General features: G+C 41.5%; 1 protein-coding gene across 1 annotated transcript in view; it reads right to left on the reverse strand.

Annotated features, from left to right (window-relative positions):
• The window catches only part of ASAP2 (ArfGAP with SH3 domain, ankyrin repeat and PH domain 2), a 193,414-nt gene that overhangs the window by 77,256 nt on the left and 92,967 nt on the right, over positions 1 to 23,191 (reverse strand). Inside the window, exons 4-7 of the mRNA XM_018559990.1 lie at positions 19,064 to 19,138; positions 18,379 to 18,428; positions 14,139 to 14,268; positions 6,430 to 6,515 (exon numbers count right to left, since the gene is read on the reverse strand). Of these exons, the coding sequence (XP_018415492.1) occupies positions 6,430 to 6,515; positions 14,139 to 14,268; positions 18,379 to 18,428; positions 19,064 to 19,138 (341 nt within the window). The remainder of the gene's footprint in view (positions 1 to 6,429; positions 6,516 to 14,138; positions 14,269 to 18,378; positions 18,429 to 19,063; positions 19,139 to 23,191) is intronic.

A 23,191-nucleotide genomic window follows, 5' to 3' on the forward strand; every position in this document is an offset into this window, starting at 1 on the left:
ACATGACCCCACCTTTTCATTTTGCCAAAAAATTGGGCAATAATAAATGTTTAACATATATAGTGAAACATAAAAACTCCAGTGGTGGTTAAATATCACCAAATAAAAGCTCTATCTGTCCACAAAAAAAATGGTATAAAATGAATATCAGTACAGCGTTGCATGACATTGTCAGTCAAAACACGGCAGCGCTGAATACTGAAAAATGGTCTGGACAGGAAGGGTGTTTAACACCACGTTCATCAAGTGGTTAAGGTTCATTTCTTAAAGGACAAAGTTTTCCCTTCAACAGTATTTTCATGATCCCAGAGTTCTGCTAATATCGTTGAAATTTGCAGCACAGCTTTTTTAACAGTGTTTTCCACTAGTGTTTGAACCGTCTCTCCTAAAATAGTTATCACATATAATTATCTAAATAGGGACAATTGGAAGCAATGACTAGTCTGTGGTTAAGATTCCCCCGTAACAATATGTAGCTACAATATGACTGCAATACATACAATTAGCAATACTATAGTGAACGAACCGTGACAAAACACAAGCCCTATAAACATACCATACACCAGCTGAAGGGAAGCAGCGCGTTTTCTTTCTCCGTGTAATAAAATAACCCTAATGGCTTATTAAATGATGAGTCTATAATTAGTGCCAAGACAATTATCTGAGTATTTCATGCTCTACATGGGGCTGATATTCATATTATTAATAATAAAGAAGCAAGTCTAGTGTAAGAACGTAATAAGGCAGAACAAAGACACCCAAACCCATGGCAGCCAATTTCAGACTACCGAGGACATATGATTTGTTGCTATAGGGTGCATATCTGTGCAAAGAGTTCGCCCTATATGTACTGAATGACTAAAGGTGCCCCGAGACATCAGACAAAGCTCCTCTGATCTCACAGTTTTTAGGGCAGCTTCATACAGTGAATAGAGACGTTCCTGGGAAAGAAAGCAATCTGTCAAGTGGGAAGACCTTTTTCGATTTGCCATTTTTTTTAGATAAGATGGAGATGGTGCTGCCTGTGTTGTCATGAATCTTATCTTTGTAGCCTTAAAGATGAACTTTACCCATATCATCAAATTGACAAAGGCACCTTTATAAAGGTTTAGTAATCTACAAACACACACTACTAGGTAATTGACGGCTTTTTAGTTTATGCATGCCTTTTTTTTTTTTTCTTCCCCAGCCTACTGACAGTGGTCATTTGTACTAAGGGCAGGTTACTAGATCTCCCTTTACTTCCTGGAACTCTGGCACATGTGACTAGCAGATGTGACCATGCACATCATCTCAGGGGAGGAAAATGCCTCTTAGATCTCATGAAACTACAGAGGAGATTCACAGCAATGCACTGCTGATGTAACCTTCCCAGGATGCAACGCTTGGCACATTACATCATTTGTGCCAGAACTGGACCAGGAAGTAGAAAACAAGAAATTGTAAACCAAATAAAAAATATGTTTGTTTAGCTAACGAATGTGAGATAATTGTGTGAGATGTGATTTTTAGTCAGAGGGGGTAAAGGTCCACTTTAACTGGAACGGTCATGTGAGTGAGATTGCCCTTGCACATCTAGCAAATGATTGGTTTGCCAATCGTTTTATTTATTTCTTATTATAGGTATTTATATAGCGGCGACAATTTGCACAGCGATTTACATAGTTCCACATTCACGCCAGTCCCTCCCTCAAGGAGCTTACAGTCTAAGGTCCCTATCTCAGATGCATATATACAAGGGCCAATTTAGACAGGAGCCAATTCACCTTCCATGTCTTTGGATTGTGGGAGGAAACCAGAGTACCCGGAGGAAACCCATCCAACTCCTTGTATATAGCGGATGTGGCTGGGATTTGAACCAGGTACCCCCAGTGCTGCAGGGCAGAAGTGCTAACCATTACGCCACTGTGCTGCCCTTTGTTGCATAATAATTCTTCATAGTAATGTAGGGCGCAGCATGGTGCGTGTCCTTCACCCACATACTTTGTACTAGCGGATGTCCCTCTTTCTCGATCTCAGAAAGTTGGGAGGTATGTTTTAGGGTAAGCTATAAAATCTGTGAATAAAGAACAATCTAATAAAAAATATGTACACCTTTCCCCCCAGATATTTACAGCTGATGTTATAAGCAAAAGTCAGATTTCAATATCCTTAAAACATAATACCCGGTAATCCTGCCATGAAGACACTTCCCTGTTATAGGGTGACAACACTCTGTCCCTGTCTCTCAACTGTGCTCCTTCATCCTGTCACACAGGCTTTCCACTGAGACTACACAAGTTGTCACCATAAGTAAACCCACCCTGAGAAAGAGCATGCAGCATGTGCAATGTACGCAGAAAGAAGTGACTGCAAAGAAAACTGTAGGAGATCAGCAGCACTACAATGCTAGGATGAAAGAGAGTAAAAATAAGTTTTTTTTTATTTTTATAGCAGTTGTTTATGATGCACAGTGCTTTAGCAAACTAAACTTCATTCAGTTAGAGTTTCCATTAAAGAACTCCAGGATATTTTTTTATAAACCCTTGCGGTGGAGCTACCCCCCGCACTGCAAGGATTACCTTCTCATTTTGGACTAGGGAGGGAAATAGAAAGTTATACTCACCTGATCCTTAGAGCCGGCTTGCTCGTAGACCAGTCCCTTCAGCCTCACTTCCCCATGCACCAGCGGTCTAAGATCCCAAAGTCATCATGTTCTAAACACAAGTGTATAGGACATGAGGATGCCGAGGGACATTCCCTCGCTGCAGCAGAAGAGGAGAAAGGCTGGACGGAGCGTTGTCACAGCTAGCTAGCTCTCAGGGTTGGGCGAATATAAATTTTATTTTCCTCCGTAGACCAAAATGAGCACTTAACCCTTGCAGTGCGGGGGTAGTCCCACTGCAAGGGTTTATACAAATGTTGGCTGGATTTCTTTTGTGAACTAGGCCAAGACTACAAAAATAAAACTCAATAGCTTATTTTACCACCATTTGGTTTATACATAAAAAAATAACAAGAATGACTGGAGTTTTGATGAAACAAACAACATGATTTACTTTTTGCTCAAAGAAAAAAAAGAAAAGCTGAAGCGATGCCAAAAATGAATGAAATGTAAAAATACCGTATCACATAGACGCAGCTGATCTGCGACTGACACAGAAGCACGAGGAAGTTCTGTACGGTTAGCGATAGGTCTCCGAGCTATTTATAGCCAGGCATGGAAAATTACATTTTCACTTCTCAGAGGTGAAATGTGCTCCATACAAGATTTTCTTTCAGGATTTAAAAAAATATTTTTTCCACTCAAGCTGACATTTGCTTCTGTAGTCAAACGTGTCCTGTATGTCTTCACAAGGTTGGCACACACTGTTGCTGGCCCATTCCTCCATGCAGATCTCCTACAGGCCTCTCTCATCTTTTTAAGTTGGAGAACTTGCACAATTGGTGGCTGACTAAATACTTTTTTGCCCCACTGTGTGTCTATCTATCTATCTATCTATCTATATTGATGAATACAAGTAACAAGACAGGACTAAGGCTTTAAAATATCCAAATAATAATAGTGACCATCGCAATAATAGTCCTCTAGAACCTAAAAAATGTCACAACAAGCAAATAAAAAACAAAACCGAGGAATTTTAACTTCTGTACCATACATACTATATTGCCAAAAGTATTAGGACGCCGGCCTTTACACGCACATGAACTTTAATGGCATCCCAGTCTTAGTCCGTAGGGTTCAATATTGAGTTGGCCCAACCTTTGCAGCTAGAACAGCTTCAACTCTTCTGGGAAGGCTTCCACAAGGTTTATGAGTGTGTGTATGGGAATGTTTGACCATTCTTCCAGAAGCGAATTTGTGAGGTCAGGTACTGATGTTGGACGAGAAGGCCTGGCTCGCAGTCTCCACTCTAATTCATCCCAAAGGTGTTCTATGGGGTTGAGGTCAGCACTCTGTGCAGGCCAGACAAGTTCCTCCACCCCAAACTCACTCACCCATGCCTTTATGGGGAAGGGGCCATCCCCAAACTGTTCCCACAAAGTTGGGAGCATGAAATTGTCCAAAATGTCTTGGTATGCTGATGCCTTAAGAGTTCTCTTCACTGGGACTAGGGGCCAAGCCCAACCCCTGAAAAACAACCCAATCCATAATCCCCCCCTCCACCAAACTTTACACTTGGCACAATGCAGTCAGGCAAGTACCGTTCTCCTGGCAACCACCAGACACGTCCATCGGATTACCAGACAGAGAAGCGTGATTCGTCACTCCAGAGAACACGTCTCTACTTCCATGAAGCTCTCTACGCACTGTTGTTGTATCAATCTGAAGGTCACATGAAGTTTGGAGGTCTGTAGCTATCGACTCTGCAGACAGTGGGCAACTTCTGCGCACTGTGCACTTCAGCATGCACTGACCCCGCTCTGTCATTTTACGAGGACTACCACTTTGTGGCTGAGTTGCTGTTGTTCCCAGTTGCTTCCACTTTGTTATAATACCACTAACAGTTGAACATAGAATATTAAGTAGCAAGGAAATTTCACGGAACACCTGAATCCAATGATTTGGAGGGGTGTCCCAATACTTTTGACAATATAGTATATATCTCAGCTAAACCTGGCAAGACAGCAGAAGAGCATTCTAAGCAGTTGTTACATATGGGTTTGCTCCAAGTCTTTAGAACATTGGAAACCAACAACCACATGTTATATACTGTACAAGGCTCCTTATCTGTGCTTTAACGATGAACTGCAGGCCTGCAAAAAGCTGCAAGGGTTACGTGCTAATTTTGGTCTAGGGCAGGGAAAGTGAAATAAAATTCAAGGAGGTCTGTGTCTGTACCGCGGTCCGTCATTTAGGCTGCATGCACACCAGCAGATGCACTACAACGCACAGCTGTGTTCCCAGACACAGTTCTGATGCACTGATCCCACCACATCACACTGTTTTATTTCGTTTTTTTGTTATTACTCTCCCCTCATCATTTGCATACCTTACAAGCACACGTTCATTCAAATCAGATGGCGGGGGCGGCAGGTTTTAAATGTTTTTTATTTATTTTATACTTATCACCTTTTTATTTTTTCACTTAACTTTTGCCATCACAAAAGGACTAACAAGCCCCTATGTGATGGCATTTGAAGGTGGCAGGTTCTCTTCATGGAGACATCAGGGGTCTATTAGACTCCAGAGGTCTCCCCTGCCCTACAATACAGATGATCAAGCATCGGATTATCAGTGCTTGTACAGTTCTGAGCACAACGCTCCCTGCTTCATTCATCACAGCGCAGATTTGGGAAAAGATGCTCCACAGTCCGTTCCTGCTCTTCATCTTTGCCGTGGTATAAAGTTATACTCACCCAAACCTCAGAGCCAGCTGGCTGTGACATTGCTCCTGCTCCCTCCTGCATCTCTCCTTCTCTGCTGTAGCGTTAGAATGTACTTCGGCGTCCTCACATCCTTTACACTGTGTATAGAACATGATGACTCAGGGACCCTAGACTGCTGCAGAGGAAAAGGAGGAGGGAGGCTCCAGGGACCGGTCTAACAGCAAGCTGGCTCTGAGGATCAGGGGTCTTCTTTAACACAAGCTTCAGTATAGGTATATTGCTTCTGGAGTCTGGTCTGGGCAATGATTCAACCCACTAGTGCCCATCCCCCCCAAAAAAAATTTGAGAGCCGGCTTCCAATTGTGCCTATTCATTGTCACCCTGACGTTCGAGTTTCTGCTGGAGGCTACAAGTTCACACATCACAAAGGCATGAACTACTGTCACATCAGGAAACATGCCCTGAAAAACACAGCACATTCATGTACACAGGAAGTAACTGCAAAGAGGCTGCAGGAGACTGGCAACTCCGAGACGCAACAAAGTATAAGAAAAAGATGAATATAATATTTTTTTTACATGGCACCTGTTTATGACGCACTGTGCTTTTGCAAACAAAATGTTATTCAGATTTTACATCTGAATTTAAAAAGGCAAATTATTAATAGGGTTATTCACAAAAGGGTGAAGAGTTTGGAGAAGGCAGGAGAAGTGAACAATCTAGGACAACATAGCTGAACTGCAAAGTGAGCTGAATTGGAGAATTTTTCCAAATCAGTTATCTTATCTAGATTGTTCACTTCTCCTGCCTTCTCCAAACTCTTCACCCTTTAGTGAATAACCCTGTTAATCTCTCCCCCACTCTCATTTGCTGTACCAAAACCTTTGAGAGTGATTTTATATCCAATGGAGGGTTTCCTTGATTCCAATCAAAACTATTGAAACAGAAAAAAGGTCAAATATTGTACATTTTCCAAGTGAGGACTTTCTGAACACTCAAATCCATTTTTACCACGATCTGATTGATTCCTCTGTATTGGTCAAAGTATAGCATAGACCCAAAATATTTTCACAATACTAGACAGGGGCTGAAATGACTCAAAATCTATAGAACACTTACTTGCACTGTGCATGGAAGTACTTAATTAGGTTCTGCAGTAGATCCACTCCTTTCTTTATCTTGATTTCATTCACTTTCAGTAGATACTAGAAAACAAATACACTACATGTTACTGTTTGCCTCCAATTTGGAAATGGACTACAAAAGCCCACTGAGATATGAGAAATAAATACACATCAGAATGTTCATTGTTTCTATTAAGCACCAGGGTTTCAGCTTGGTTACTTGTCCCCTTCCTATGCAAACAAAAACTCCTACCATACCCATCTGATCCTTCATTTATACTAGAGAAAGGAAACGTCCAATGCTAGCTTGTTCAACAGACAGAATATTCCAGACAATCTGTGATCAGCATGTAAAATTCATGATATTTATGAGTCATCATTTCTTTTCAGCGAGTTGTGGTTCTTCAGGAGAAGAATACATTTCAGTGCAGACAGAAGACAGCTAGCTGCTAGTGGAACCCACGCTCTTACTGAAAATCTCCAATGGGACTGATGGAAATGCAAAGTCCAGTCAACTGCAATGAGGCAGGTAAAAGGAAACAAACTTTATTTTAAAGCGACACTAAACATTGGGAGTTAAATCCTAAAAACGCTTTCAATTACCTTGACTATTAAGAAAAAATGTCTCTTATTTGTGTATCACTCGAGGTCTCCTCATTGGCTTGTATTAGGGTGCTAGGACCATGAGCGACACAAAAGATGTTGCAATGCTCAGCCAGAGCTGATGGTGCTTAATAAAGCAATGCTGAACTGTACTCTATCAATCCTGGATTATGAAAGCATGCTATTGTCAGTGAAAACAATAGAAAGGAGGTTGGTGTGACTGATCTTGGACATCCAATCCTACTAAAAATATCCATAATACACTGTCTGGCCAAAAAAGTCACACCCTAATATTTAATTTGACCGCCTTTATTGATTATGGCATGCATTCACTATGGCATCGTTTCAATAAGCTTATGCAATGTTACAACATTTATTTCTATCTAGAGTTGCATTCATTTTTTACTAAGATCTTGTAGTGATGGGGGAGTCGGAACCACTGAGCAATGTCTTCTTCAGCACATCCCAAAGCTTCTCAATGGGGTTAAGGTCTGAACTCTGTGGTGGCCAATCCATGCGTGAAAATGATGTCTCATGCTACCTGAACCACTCTTTCCACATTTTGGGTGCAATGAATCCTGGAACTGTAATCTTTGGAATATGCTCATGTCGTCAAGGAAGACTAAAATCAATTGATAGAAAAACCTGGTAATTTAGTATATTCAGGTAGGCAGCTGGCCTTTTTTGGGGACATAAAAGAGTATTGTTGCTGAACCAAGAACTATCCAAATGAAGCAACCCCAGATCATAACACTGCCTGAAATACAGGTACTGACTTTGTTTTGGCTGGGCAGTGTAGGTTTGGCCTTAACATCCAATCTACAGTTATGTATGCATGAGCTTTGCCCTCAAGTTCTTACTGGTTACAAACCAGACTTTGGACACGCCTTGCCTGGCTTATACCTCCACCTCGCACATGTAGACTACAGGTCTGGCCCAGAAGAGAGGAGGAACATTCATGGCTGATTTTAAATGGCTAAAATTAATAATACCAACACAATATTTCTACCCACTGATAAGACACCATAGTTCCTCTTTAAACCTAATTTTTCCTAGGTTATTTCCCTTGTGAGTTGATTTGTTAGCCACAATTACTGCATCCTATGATTGTCTACGACTTGACTCTATTATAGAATAGAATCCTCCAGCCATGCTAACATGTTCCTCCCTCATATGAAATATCATATGAGGGAAATTTGCAGCTCTGTGGTCTTTTGATATACACATCTGAAAGAACAGCCGCATAGCTTTATCTGGCTGGTTGCCAGGATGTGGCTGATGCAGAATTTTATTCTTAATTGACTTCTCTATAAATAGTTCAATATGTTAACTTCTATAATCAACTAGCCATAAAAGTGCAACAGCATCACCACAAATAAGCCTCAGTTTTAAAGCAAAACTATGAAGATTTGTGTTCAATTTTCATTATTCCCCGTTTGTATGTTTTTTTGACAAATGTTATATATCCGCTTTTTACTATATGCATATAAATATTGTTTTACAACTAAATATTTAAAGTGACATTAAACCCTCAGATTTTTTAACCTAAACCAATACTGTAATGTGTGCCTAACTGTTATGCATGGTAGTTTCCCTTCTCTTTGCTGCTCTTCTTTTTAAATCCTCATGTCTTCTCATGCTGGGTAGAACTTCCCATTGCAGCAGGGTGCCTCTTCCTGTAGTGCTGGCTCAGGTTGTGAACCTGCACACAGACACCATGTATCCATTCCAGAGACAAGGCAATCTGCTGCAAAACAGAAGTTCTGCCCAGCATGAGAAGAGATATGGATTTAAAAGGAAGAGCAGCAAAGAGAAGGGAAACAACCATGGATTAAAGTAAGGCACACATTACAGTATTGTTTTATGTTAAACAATCTGAGGGTTTAATGTCACTTTAATTAATGTTAAAGGATCTCTAGACCGCTATTGGTTAAAGAGACAGCAGAGCAGTAGAAACCTGGCTTTATCTGGAAGGAGCTTCCAAGTGAGCTCATGATAGGACCCTAGTCAATTATTTTGTGTCTAACCTGCACCTTGACCAAGGAAACATTCACACGAGCAAGGAGGGTAGTCTCATGCTTCCTGAACTACTCTTTCACAATCTGAGCCCGGTGAAGCCTGGCATTGTCATCTTGGAATATGCCCATGCCATCGGGAAAGAAAAAAATCAATTGATGGAAAAACCCGATCATTCAGTATATTCAGGTAGGCAGCGGACCTCATTTTTTGGGGACATAATGTTGCTGAACCCCTAGACTTATTATCCAATGTCAGGCTCTCATCTATTTGCTAAGCCAAATCCAAGAGGTGATTGTTTGTTTGTTTTTTTTGCCAAGCAGTTTATAATATAGGTAAATTTACTAACTGGAGCAGACAGAAGATGGTGCAACGGTGCATTGTAACAAATCGGCGTCTATCTTCAGTTAAGCTTTGAAAATAAAAGCTAGAAGCTGATTGGTTGTCATGCACAGCTGCTCCAGGTTCTGTCTGCCCCAATCCTAAAAAAAATCCCCACAATATACTGTCAGTAAGGACATATTTAAATGTATTATTGGAGTGTTCATCTTCGAGTAATACTAATATGACCAATATTACATTGCTATATGCTGGCTTTTTATCATAGGGATTTGCAGGTTAGCCACAAGAGGGAGTTCTCAATAACTCAGTGCAATCACTTAATCCTGATTGACAACTGTTGAGATAAGCGATCAGCTAAATAGGAAGTACATTGATTTCATTGAGTGAGCAGACACCTAAAACTTGCAATGTGAGTAGAAGTAAAAAAGCTCTACATGGAATAAGGAATCAGGAATAAGTAAATATTCCTGCCCTCATGCACATTTATAATTACAAATTATACAAACAATATTTAGAGTACCTACATATAGTAAATACTGTATATATTTAAACAAGATTTTTTTTAAACTTATCTTTTTAGGGAATTTTAAGTATATAAATATAAATATGGTTGGCCCATTTACACATAATGCCTTCATCGAAAAAACATGTCCATCATTGCAGATTACACAATAAAACACACTTCACAAATTACAATACGATATACACTATAACTGTGAACATCAGTCCCAGACAAGGAATCATTCCCCGATTCGTGACATTTATTGGCTGGGTGATAAATGCAGACACTTATTTTTGCCCGTTGTCAGCATTTTTTTAGATTTGTCGGTTAAAGTATCAATTTGGCAGGCAGTGATCTGAATGAAGAGTGAGAGCAGGTAACTCAGGCCGGGTCTACAATCTACTTTACAAGAGATGAGCCTGCCAGCTTTCCAGAATGAACCATCATTGGAGATGACATGTCTGCATTAGCTAAAGTGCACTGCAGGAGTATTGAGCGCGATGGAAAGTTCATCTTCCCTCGAACTGCTGGGTAGTTTATAGCACATTTATCAGCTAAGCCGCCAACATGCATCTATTATTGTGACAAAACAAAAATACATAAGAGCATGGGCAGAAGAAAAATTAGATTGAATAAGTTAAATTATGAACTTAAATAATAAATGTCCCTTCATGTTTGTACCTATCCGCACATCTGAAAAATGGCATTGTGATTGCTTGGCTTTAAAGTAGATGAGTCCCATTGTAAGCAGCCTGGCAAGAAAATCTATGGAGCAAAGGAAACAGAAAATGGGTAGGCTGTGCATAGGTATAATAATTAAGAAGGTAAGGAAGAGACATGGAAGGAAGTTGTGTGCCGTCATGGAGACTTGTGAAATAGCATTACCAATGAGTGTGCTAAGAGGAACTGGTTGACCAAATAAATTGTCATTTTTAACCACCTTGCCACAGTTGATCTGACCTATACTGCCTATAAAGGGGGTGGACCCTCAATACTTAATGAGCGCTCCACTCGGAACCCTTCTCAGTCAATTTTGTAAATTACATTTATTCACTTTACAAAAAAGAACCGGGCGCCTTTTCTGGTGCAGGTAAAACCTTTTTATTCAATAAAAGAGTAACAAAAATATACTCACAAATAAGGCAGTATGTAAAAGCATCAAAATGGACTGACCGTCCTTGATTGAATAGCTGCTGTGGATGTGACAGGTGGAGAGATCAAGAAGACTCTGTTCTCCTCAGAGTTCCACTGCTAATGCTTCGCGCACTTTTGGGAAGACAACCCTTTCCTCACCCCCTAAGCCCTGAGGATGTCAGGGGGGTACGGCTGGGCCGTGAGTAAAACCCCTTGGCAGGGGCGGCAAGCCAAAGTCCGAGGTCGTGGTACACAGGGAAAATCCAAGAAGAATAGTCAGGTCCAATCCGGGTCAAGGCAGGCAGCTAGTTTCAGTAACGGAAGGGTAAGCCAAAGGGTCGGTAATCAAGAGTCCAAGCAGAGGTTCAGGAATAAAGACAGGTTCAAGGCACAGGGAGCTGGGAGATCACACCATAGGGATAGAATAACTCGGCAATGAGCCAGGGCTCTGACTGGGCTTTTATACTCAGTGGAGGATTGAGACCACTCCCCGGCTACCGAGGCAACCAGGTAGCCTCTCCATCAGGAGCCAATGGCGAGAGAGGGTGTGTGCTGGGAACCTCCCCCAGCAAGGATCACACCTGACACCAGTAACAGGTGCACTACGCGCACGTCCCCATGCGCGCGGACTGTCCACCGCGCACTTGTCGCGCATGCGTACCCGCAATCCTGGTACCAGGGGTCCTGCCAGGAAGGGGAACCCGTGCCCCCCACCGCACATGCCCACCCCGAGGAGAGGTAAGCCCCCTAGTACCCTGACAGAGGAAGACTTCTGGACTCCCTGACTGGAATGGGGCAGCCTCTACTAGATGCGCAGTGAAGGGTTCTGGCTTATGGATGGTCTTCGTGGCGCTGGCCAGTGTATTGCATTTTTTAAATGTTTTATTAAACCTAGCAGTGGGGATATCCCGTGACTGCAAGGGTTAAGTACTCGTTTTGGTCTAGGGAGGAAAATAAAGTTATACTCCCCCCGATTCCCCTGAGCCAGCCGTCTGTGACATCGCTCCCTCCTGCCCGTCTCCTCTTGTACTGCAGCGGACTCAAGGATCTGCTGCACTGCTGCAGCAAAGAGGAAGTAATGCTGAAGGTACCGGTCTAAGAGCAAGCCATCTCCAAGGATAAGGTGAAAATTACTTATTTATTTTCCTCCCTAGACCAAACAATTCCAATACATTCCTGACTAGGCATAGTAGATTCTCCAATACCTTGTATAAGCATAAGAAAGCAATACAGGTAATGAATATCAATATTTAAACAGTTGTTTTTTGTTTTTTTTGCCGTCCTGGCTTAGAATAAAATCCTAACTAAGCAGGTGTTGGAAAAAGTAAAAAAAGGGAATGCTAGCTTTTAATATCACTGCACTGAATTGGGCGGTATATACGGTATTTTTGTTTAATGTTCCTTTTGCTTTGTTTTCTGCTCACCAATTTAAATGTATGCAGTATATGTGACAAATTTTTCAGCAGCAGTTTTTTGTTTTACTGTCACCATGAATATACATCACTGTTTGTATATGCCTGAGCAACGTTACCGAGGGCAAAGTGATCTTTACATTAGAAATTAACCATAAGTGAATGCATTTTCTTGCCAGCTGACACAATAATTTCCATCATACTACTTTTAGCAAAGGTCATTGTGCGTCTCTTTTCCAATACGTAGGTTGTTTATCGTAAAACCTGCCCCTTTCAAGTCAGACTATTGGATAGTTCTGATGATAGTGCTGGGAATCCTAGGTCTATGCAGGAAACTACCTGAACAGGGTTTCTATATAATGTTTTAGATGGTCCATATTTTGAGAAAAGCAGCAGCTGAAATTGTTGATGTATTTACACAGCAAACTCCTGGCTGTAAAAATGTACATCAAATCCAGGGAGGGGATTAGCAGGAGGAAAGGGCATACTACACACGTCCCGATTACTTTGATGAAGGTTTTTAAGGCTGTGTGTAGCATGTCCAATGTCACAATGTCCGTTTATTACAATTTATTAGATAACTACATTATTTGGTGTTTTTATATACACCTGGAGTTTAGCTTTAGGGTCCAGGGTACAAACTGCCTCACAACCCACTGTACCCGTAAAACTGAATGAAATGGAACTTCTGAAGTTCTAAACCAGGGGTAGCCAAATTCCGGCCCTCCAGCTGTGGTGGAACTACAAATCCCATGAGGCATTGCAAGATTCTCACAGACATGACTCCGGAGAGAGATGCATTGTGGGATTTGTAGTTTCACCACAGCTGGAGGGCCGGAGTTTGGCTACCCCTGGTCTAAACATTTTCAGGATCACCGCAGCAGCACTGGCCAGGCACCGCACACCAGTTGCACATTAATGGCCCATTCACACCAGTTGCGATTTACCGCAGTGGCTGGTGTGAATGAGCCATTAAATCTATATTTCACAGCTGATCCATCTACTAATTGTGTGGTTACGGAAACCATTAGGCTAAAGGTGCCCACACAGCTTGCGATTATCGTACAATAATCGCGGGAAATCCTGTGATCGTACGATAATCGCAAGGTTATGGAAGGCGTGCAACCGTTTTTACTGTACGGTCGCACGTCTTTTGTCCAACCAGCATGCTAGAAAACCCGCAGAGAATCGCACGATTCTCGGCGGGTTTCTAGCCTGCTCATTCGACAACTGCGGAACGGGCGGTGTGTGCACGCGCACACTGCCCGTTCAGCATTGCGGTCAGCATTGCTGTGCAACTCTAACAACTAATAGTTCTCCCAGAGTTCATGGCACCATAGTGACTGGCTCATGCATTTAGAACAAGGTGATTTAACAAAACCTCATGTACTTGGACAATCAATATCTGCCTTGACACATCTCAAGGTAATTGGACTGAGGTGACGAAAGATAGTTATGGCTAGAAATCCTCAGGTATGTTCACGACATTCATTAGAGCTGAGGAAGCCACTTGAACGAGGGGCAAAAAGTCTTCAACAGAACAAGTCCAGTTGTTACTACTACCAACTAGACACAACATTATAAGCCTAATAGAACATAGTCTCATAACTACTTACTTGCTTAGCTATAGACGTTTATAGAGACTACTCAATGTTTCTCCCATATACCCCCCAAATAAATACACAGTTGGTATACCTCACACATCTGTAGCTGGAAGAACCTTCTTTCTTTCTCCATCTCCTCAGCGATTTCTGCTCCACTGATCTCTGTGCGAATCATCCCATGCAGCTTGGCGTGTTCTTTCTTCTCCTTCTCTATTTTAGTCCTAATTGTAAATAACAAAAATAAAATAAGGGATCTGACAAATTCCAAGTATAAATCACTGCATGGAGAAGCTGCCATTTTGTATGGCTGAATAAACATAAAACAGGGTGCTGTGGCATATTTGAGTCTCCAGACCCATAAGAAGTTACGTCTGATCAATCTTTTAAGAGCATAAGAGATCCGTAATCCATGACTTGCTTTTCATTTTAAGATTATAGGATTACTCAACAAGGCACTTTGTCCCTCATTCACGCTATGATGATCTAGCCAAACTTAATACATAGCTCAAAGTGGATTTAGGATGGCTCATTCCACCCCCGACAAATTCTCCTCATCTGACATTTCTTACAATAAGTAGTGAAACCTTTCCTGAGAGCAACCCCTTAATAGGGTATGAAACTGCCTTTAAAAAAAAGACATCTATACACTGGGGAGCCCTCTGACTTAGGCTGCGCTGTACACAATGGCCTCAACCTATGCTGCAACCAGAAGCTATACCTCATCCCTTGCCATTTATTAATCCAATGGTACAGCCACTGTAGCCAATAAAGTGCCTGCCATTAGATAATTGAGCAGAAGTGTTAAAAGACCCAATTTAGATATAAACAGAAAGTAGCTATGGTTTCACATTCAAAAGCTACAAAAAGGGGGCGAAGCCACGACCTGGAAGGTGCATATCTCTGAAATTTTTCTATTATTGGAAGGGGAGAATTAAATAAAGGGTAAATCGGGCTATATACAGTAGCTATGCTGCAACCAGAAGCTATACCTCATGCCTTGCCATTTAAAAACCCAATGGCAAAGCCATCGCAGTAGAGCTGCAGCTAACGATTATTTTCAAAATCGATTAGTTAGCCGATTATTAAGTTCGATTAATCGGTTAATCGGATAAACAATAAAATACATTTTAAAAAATGGCTCCAGTGATAGGACTACTAGTTTGTATTGAGGTTGTAGTCCATCACAGGAGCAAGCTTGGAGCGGTGGAAGTAAAAAAGAAAAAAAAGATAGTGTGGTGTGCAATATAGTGAAATGGAAAGTGTAAAATTATACAGCAATGAATGCAGAATGGCACCGGCTATAGAGGACTACAAAACCCAGCAAAAGCACATTATACAGCGCAATGCAGAACACCGCCAGCTATAGAGGAATACAACAAATCCCAGCAATAGTACATAATAGCTGGCGGCATTCTGCATTGCGCTGTATAATGTACTATTGCTGGGTTTTGTAGTCCTCTATAGCTGGTGGTATTTAGCATTGTACCACTTTATAATGTACTATTGCTGGGATTTGTTGTACTCCTCTATAGCTGGTGGTATTCTGCATTGCGCTGTATAATGTATTATTGCTGGGACTTGTAGTCCTCTATACAGCGCAATGCAGAATATCACCAGCTATAGAGGAGTACAACAAATCCCAGCAATACATTATACATACAGTGTATAATGTATTGCTGGGATTTGTATTCCTATGTATAATATACAGCACAATGTACCATCAGCTATAGAGGAATACAAATCCCAGCAATACATTATAGAGCACCATGTGTGGGAAAGTGCAGGCTTACCTGAGCAGTCTTCCAGCAACTTGCTTCTGAGATTGGACCTGTCTATCAGCTGCTGTCATCCCCCCACCCCTGCTCCTCCTTACTACATCTCCCCGCGTGCCTTGCCGATCGTGGATGGGCAGGAAATGTGAGGCGGGGAGGAGGTGCGGCGTGTGGAGCGTGGATGCGAGCGGGTCTGGCAGCGGCGAGCGTGAGGTGGGGAGGAGGTGCGGCGCACAGCGTGTGGAGCTGTGAACAGGGCCAACTGATCGGAAGCCGATTAATCGATTATTGAAAAAGTTGACAACTTTTTCAATAATCGATTATAATCGATTATGTCGATTAGTTGTTGCAGCCCTACATCGCAGTCAATAAAGGGCCTGCTATTGGAATACTGAATGGAGGGGTATGTGTAATACATCTGTATTAGAGCAGAAGTGTTAAAGACCCAATTTAAATATGAACAGAACTTAACTATTCTTTCACATTCAAAAGCTGCAAAAAGGGGGTGAAACCACTACCCACAAGGTGCATACCTCCGATATTCCTAAATATTAGTGGATGAGATAGCAGGTGATCAAGAAGGTGAGAATGAAATAAAAGGGTAAAGCTGGCTATAGACTTGTTGAATTTCAAATGAAAAAAAAAAATTCTGTGACGTTCACTCAATTTTCTAACAGTTAATGGGGTCAAATTGATGACTGCTATTGACTACACAGTGACAACAAAACATCAAAAGGGACAGGGTGGAAAATGTATCTCGAATGAACGAAATTCTAAACAGTGAATGCGGTTTTCGTTCTAAAAACTCATTCATTTCAATATCAAATATTAAGATCAAAATACATTTTCAAATGATATTCGTCAAGTCTCTGATAGCATTATGGAATGTTTTGACAAGAGGTTTCATATAAATGTCCTTATGAAAAGTTTGGGTGGACTGGCCCTTTGAATTTATTTTAGCCACCAGAATGATCAAATCCCCCCTCCCCCCCCCAAAAAAAAAAAAAAAAAAAAAACAAAAAAAAAAAAAAAATACAATACAAATACAAATATACAAACAACCCATAATATAAACTTTAGAGCATAAAAAGACTTCAAATATAGATTTTTTTTCCCCAGCACAAATCAGAAAAAGAAAGGTGACTCTCGATTGGCTTCTGGAAGCTAGAGCCCTATTTTTATCTACTTCAATTCAGCTGCATGATTGCACTGACAGCCTAAATAAAAGACTGAAGGGAATATGTACACTGTGCTCAGGGCCGGCCTTAGGCCTTTAGGCGCCCTGTGCGAGAAAGCTTTACAGCACCCCTCAGTGACCACACCCTTTAGTGGCCACACCCCCCAGTAACCACACCCATTTATTACCCATATTTTTGGTAAAATATAAAAAGCAGGGTCACGTCGGGTAAATAGACACCAAACATGTCATGCTTTAAAATTGCGCGCACCCGCGAAATCGCAAAAAATTACCATGCCCAAAATTGACCATAGGTGACGCTTTAAAAGCTTTTACCGCTCATCAGTTTAGTGTTATCAGTGATTGATAGCCCTACAATTATTGCTCTCATTCCGACGTTCGCGGCGATATGTAACATGTGCGGCGTAATGGGCGAAATCGTCGTTTTCACGCGTATGCGCACCCGACGCCTGTTTGCATGCGTGTATGTATGGGGGGACTTTAAAAAAAATGTAATTCTTTTTTATTTGTAACTTTACATTTTTTGGGGGGGAAAATTTATTGCTATCACATAGGGGGGTTAGAAAACCTGTTTTTTGTTACAAGCAGCTAGAGAGGTTAATGAGGACTTGTTCTGTGCACTTTATTTTAAAAATAAAACCAAACAAAAACAAACAAACCACTGCACAGACCTACTTAAAAAAACAGCTTTTGCTGCAATGCTAATCCTATCTCCAGCACTGTCCCTACAGACTCGGAGCTCTGAGGTTCAGCTCTGGTCTTCTGTGTTCATTGAGGCCCAGCATCATTCAATCCACTTCCTGTGAGCTCAGGGCATCAAGAACATGCCACCTTGGGGGGGTCATCAAGTTGCTCGCGGTATATCATTATGTGGCATTGTTCTGTGCAGCATTAGGGATTTGCTGGAGCTGCCAACTGTTGAGAACATGTCACGTGACGGACTGACTATGCCTGTCAAAGAGCTATGTATACAGAAACTAGAATGGTATTAGAAGTGGGTTTAGAAGTGGGTTTAATGCCTTTAAAACCCAAGTCACAATATCACTATTGGTGACAGTGTATTAGTCTGTAACAACCAACACTGTCCCATCAGATGATCAATGATCATCGGTTGGAAAGCAACTACTTTTCCTCTTCCTCCTCCTAACCTTTCTCTTGACCATTACTATTGGTAGAGACCTGGTTACAGTATAATTAAAAAGTCTACATTCAAAAAACAGGAAGTGCCTTCATGGCTGAATAACCAGACTTAGTTTTAATGAGAGCAACAGAAAAACGAAATGCAATGTCAGTACAGAAAATGCAACCATGCTAACAACCTCACAATCCTTGGTAATGAGCTCAGTTAGTTTTTGACTTACACTTTTGTTTCATAGTCCTTCCATGCTTTATCAAAAGGCTTCTTCAGGTCCTGCAGGACAACAGGAAAAAAAAAACAACAATCATTAGAAATGTTTTCGCACTTGGTGGGCACAGACTACCTGCTAAGCAACTTTAATTTTCATCCAGGCCTTCATTATTGGTACCCGGTTACAACTAGCTAAATCCCTATAGCAGATAGTGACGTGCATGGGGCTTGGTGCAAATCAAGTTGGCATAAGCCTGTGCAACACGGCGACACACCCTCTCTCAGCCCAATCAGTTGTGGCCGGCGCATTCCCTGCCACGCAGCTTCATGCAACAAAGGGGTGGCGAATTCCCTGCGCCTACTGATTGAGCCGGGAGAGGGATGTGCCAATTACAGTTTTGGCATGGGCTTGGGCAAACTGGGTTTGCACCAAGCCCGCACACATCACTACAGATGAATGGCAGGGATCCCGAGTGTGTAAAAATGCAGACCTAGTGTATCTGGGCCCATGACAACCTTGTGCACACACAATGCAACAGGAGAAGAACATACCCAAAAGCATGTGCAAAGTCAAAATCTTCTGTAGTCTCTGTGAGGGAAATGCTAGGTCCTTAGCATCATTGAAACACACAGAGCTCGGTAGCCTTACTGAATTTAGCAAAGCTGCAACGTGAATATGTGATAAAACATACACCTACCCCTTTTACACCTTTGAGATCTCCTTTCAATAAACTATCCAGTGGGAATGTTATAATGTTATTCATATTCTGGACCTGCAAGAGAGAAAAAAAAAAGGAAAATGAGGAAATTAGAAAAAATGAATAGCAGATATAACCAGCACAGCAGAGAGAACCTACGTGAATCTGTTAGGACATAAAGACAACCATTTCCAAAGCAGACGTATCAGTAACTTTACAAGTCTGCAGCAATGCAACCTGGAAATGTCCCCATTAGAGATGAGCATGGGCTTGGTGTGAACCCAATTTTCCTGAGAACGCCCAAGCCCGCTCCCCAATTTCAGCCCAATCAGTGGCAGCAGATGCATTCCCCACCCCTCCTTGATGTATGGCTGCAGGTTGGGGAATGCATCTCTCTGCATTGGATTGGGTGAGTAGAGGGAAGGGCAGTCACAGTTTTGAGCAAACTCAGGCAGAACTGGGTTCTGGCTCAGGGTCATCACTAGTCTAATTGTACAGCAGCTGTAAAATTTTTCATAATCAGCACATTCATCAATAAAAAGTGTTTGAGCCCCATGCAAGTCCCGTGTCCTGGTTTAAAGAAGAGCATTCAGGGAGAATGTCAACATCAGCCTGCTGCAGGTGGAAGAGAAACATTTCCGCAGTCTCTCTCTCACACAGCCATCACTTATTGGGACTGTTGTAATTTTGTTGGTCTCTAGCAGCTCACAAAATCAGACATCAGAGGCTGATCTGTGAGACAGATGTACACATACTGCAAAGAACATAAAGACTACCAAGCAGGTGTCAGTATTTACATGATGGTTTATTTCGGGGGAACAATTTAACTCCAGAAAATAGATGTAGAATTGTATTTAAACCCCAACAATGAACTTCTATAATTTGCTACCTTTCAATCTTTTATACATATCATTGAAAGTATTATCTGTTAGACATATATAAGCAAACAAAAAAGACCTGATGAGTAAGTCAGTTATTTACCCGTGTCTTGTGCATACCACCTGTGTTATCTCAATGAAAGTAATTAGCCCCCCAGGTCCTTCTTTTGGGGCTACAGAATGTGTAGTGTTTATGTTGGAGATGGAAGATGGGTCCAAGCAGTTTGGCAAGATAAACTGGGAAGGGCTGACACCAATCAGCCCACCTAAATGCTCCGTGTTGCGTGCCATCCCAAAATTTAAGTTAAGTTAAAGATCTATCATGCAAAAGAAGAAGCCATATCTGAACATGATCCAGAAATGCCGCCGTCTTCAGGGGCTGTTGCAAAGTGGAAAACTGTTCTGTGGTCAGACAAATCAAAATTTGACAATCTATTTGGCAACCATGGGCGCTGCGTCCTCCAGACAAAAGAGGAGATGGACTTTCCGGTTTGTTAACAGCACTCAGTTCAAAAGCCTGCATGTCTGACGATATGGGGGTGCATTAGTGTGTATGCAATGGGCAGCTTACACATCTGGAAAGGCACTATCAATGCTGAAAGATATATCCAGGTTTTAGAGCAGCATATACTCCCACACAGACAAGGTCTTTTATATTTCAGCAGGGCAATACTAAACCGCATACTGATTCTATGACAACGGCATGGCTTCGTAGTAGAAGAGTCCAGGTGCTTAACTTGCTTGCCTGTAGTCCAGACCTTTCACCAATTGGAAATATTTGGCGGATATTGGAACGAAAAATTTTGCATTTAGAATCCAATATCAGGCAAGAATTCCAAGAGACAACATTCCTCTCCCAAAACTCCACTCAACTGGTCTCCTCAATTCCCAGACATTTACAGAGTGTTAATAGAAGAGGGGATGCTACACCATAGTAAACATTGCCCTGTCCCAACTTTTTTGAGACATGTTGCTGCCATCAATTTCAAAATGATCTTATTTTTTGCTTAAAATGGTAAATTTTCTCAGTTTAAACATTTGATATGTTTTCTATTTCCTATTGTGAATAAAATATGGGCTTATGAGATTTGCAAATCATTGCATTCTGTTTTTATGTAGATTTTACACAGCGTCTCAACTTTTTTGGAACTGATTTTGTACACTTTAACCGTGGATAATGCCAGAATAAAGGTGGTACCATCCTTCTGGGCAGAAGACATAGTCCGGGGGAAGTACTGTGATCTTTAGGAGACAAAGTACATACCCAGAAGGGCTACACTTTCAAATTACCTAGCGTGCATATATGGAACATGAAAAAATATATGTAACCCTAGATCCAGTTAAAAGAAGACTATTCATTCAGTTTTGAGCAAAGGAGGATGGAGAATGTGTATAGGTTCCTTACCTTTGCAGCAGTATTCCTAACTTGCAAGGGTAATGCTATTTTATATCTAAGTGGGGTGATTTACTAAAGGAATAAAGCACGCTCATTGTGTAAACATGCACCTTCTGAAATGAACCTTCACTTTCTTAAATGAACAGCCTTTATTCAACTAAATCAACCCCCCATAACTGAACAGAGTTTAGTTTACTTTATTTCTTTTATCACTGCAGGCTCCTTACCTGGTTGCAAGTAATACAACATAATAGACCTCCTACATATCAGAGAGCAAAAAAAGTAGTAAGGATTATGGGAACTGCAGCTCAAAGTCCCTGTTGATATTGAAGAGATAACATTGTACAGGTAGAGATCTGAATGCTAGGTGAAAGAGACAACTAGCCACCAATCTAAGTTAAAGTGCCCATACGCCTTACGAATATCGGCCGATTTTCGTATGCGATTGCGTTTTCGTCCGATATTCCTAAGGTTGATGGGCAGTGTACAACCTCAAATACTGTACAATCGATCGACTTTTGACTAACCAGCAGGTTAGAAAACTTCGGTCGATCGTACGATTTTCGCATGGTTGGTGGAGTTTCCGTACGATTTAAGTAAGACAAAAATACGTGCGGTCAATTAGCGCAATTCATCCAGGTCCTTTCTTTTCATTACCGCTGATCCAACCTTGCGATAATCGGGGCAGGATCGGGCCGAAAATCGAATGATTGTTCGATCATCGGACGAAAAGTGTCGTCCGATGATCGCAAGGTGTATGGGCAGCTTTATAGGGATAGGACACACATATCAGGCCTGAAAAACCATCAGTGACATGTTCACTAGGGCGACAAATAACCAATGATCCACTGTGTATTCTCCTGATAAATATATCATGTGCGTCAGAAATAGGAAAATCTCTAATTGCTACATTTCGCAGAAATGTCATAAGTTGTGTGACATATAATTATTATGATTGCATATACATTGCCTGGCCAAAAAAAGAAGTCACCACCTGGATTCAGCTAAGCAATAGTTCAGAGTCTTCCATTGGATAATTAGTCTAGGTTCAGCAATGTTATGTCCCCGAAAAACGAGGTCAGCTGCCTACCCGATTATACTGAATTTTTCCATTAATGGTTTTTTTTTTCCCATGATGGCTAGGGATGCACCGATATATCGGCCGAAAATGGCACTTTTGGCATAATGCCGAAAGAGCCATGTTTCAGCCGATACATCGGCACATCCCTGGTTTCTTTTCTCCCCGCTGGGCGCTGTTCCAGCGGGGAGAAAAGAAAGTGACAGCCGGCCGCTGCAGGACAAGAGCGATGTGAGCGGCCGGCGTCTCTCCTCCCACACCGCTCAGCCGCCTATCACAGTCCGGCACAGCGGTGTGGGGGCGGAGACAGCACTGTCACAGGAGGCTGGGCTTTCCTCTCTACACCGCTCGATCAGCCTCCTGTGACAGCGTGTCAGAGAGAAAAGCAAGGTACACACACCCAGTGATCAGTGATCACCGAGTGTGTGTACATAACTGAGGATATGGTATGTTAACTATATCCTCAATTATAAATGAATGGGAGTGATCTACATCACCTCCATTCATTCATAATTGTGGTTATAGTAAACAATGTTCTCATGTTATCAATGAACAGGAACACTCAGAGGATTCCTGTTCATTGATAACAGGGCACACAGAAAAAGAGATTGAGGACTCTGTGTTCTCAATCTCTTTTTCTATTTTAAAAGGGAAATATCAGGGGTCTGTTTAGACCCCTAATATTTCCCCAAAGCCCCTAAAAGTAAAAAATATAAATATTTAATAAAACATGAATAAATAAAATATATATAAAAAAATTAAAAAGTTTATAAAAA

The sequence above is a fragment of the Nanorana parkeri genome, unplaced genomic scaffold, assembly GCF_000935625.1.
Source record: "Nanorana parkeri isolate BGI_ZX_2015 unplaced genomic scaffold, ASM93562v1 scaffold425, whole genome shotgun sequence".
NCBI lineage: Eukaryota > Metazoa > Chordata > Amphibia > Anura > Dicroglossidae > Nanorana > Nanorana parkeri.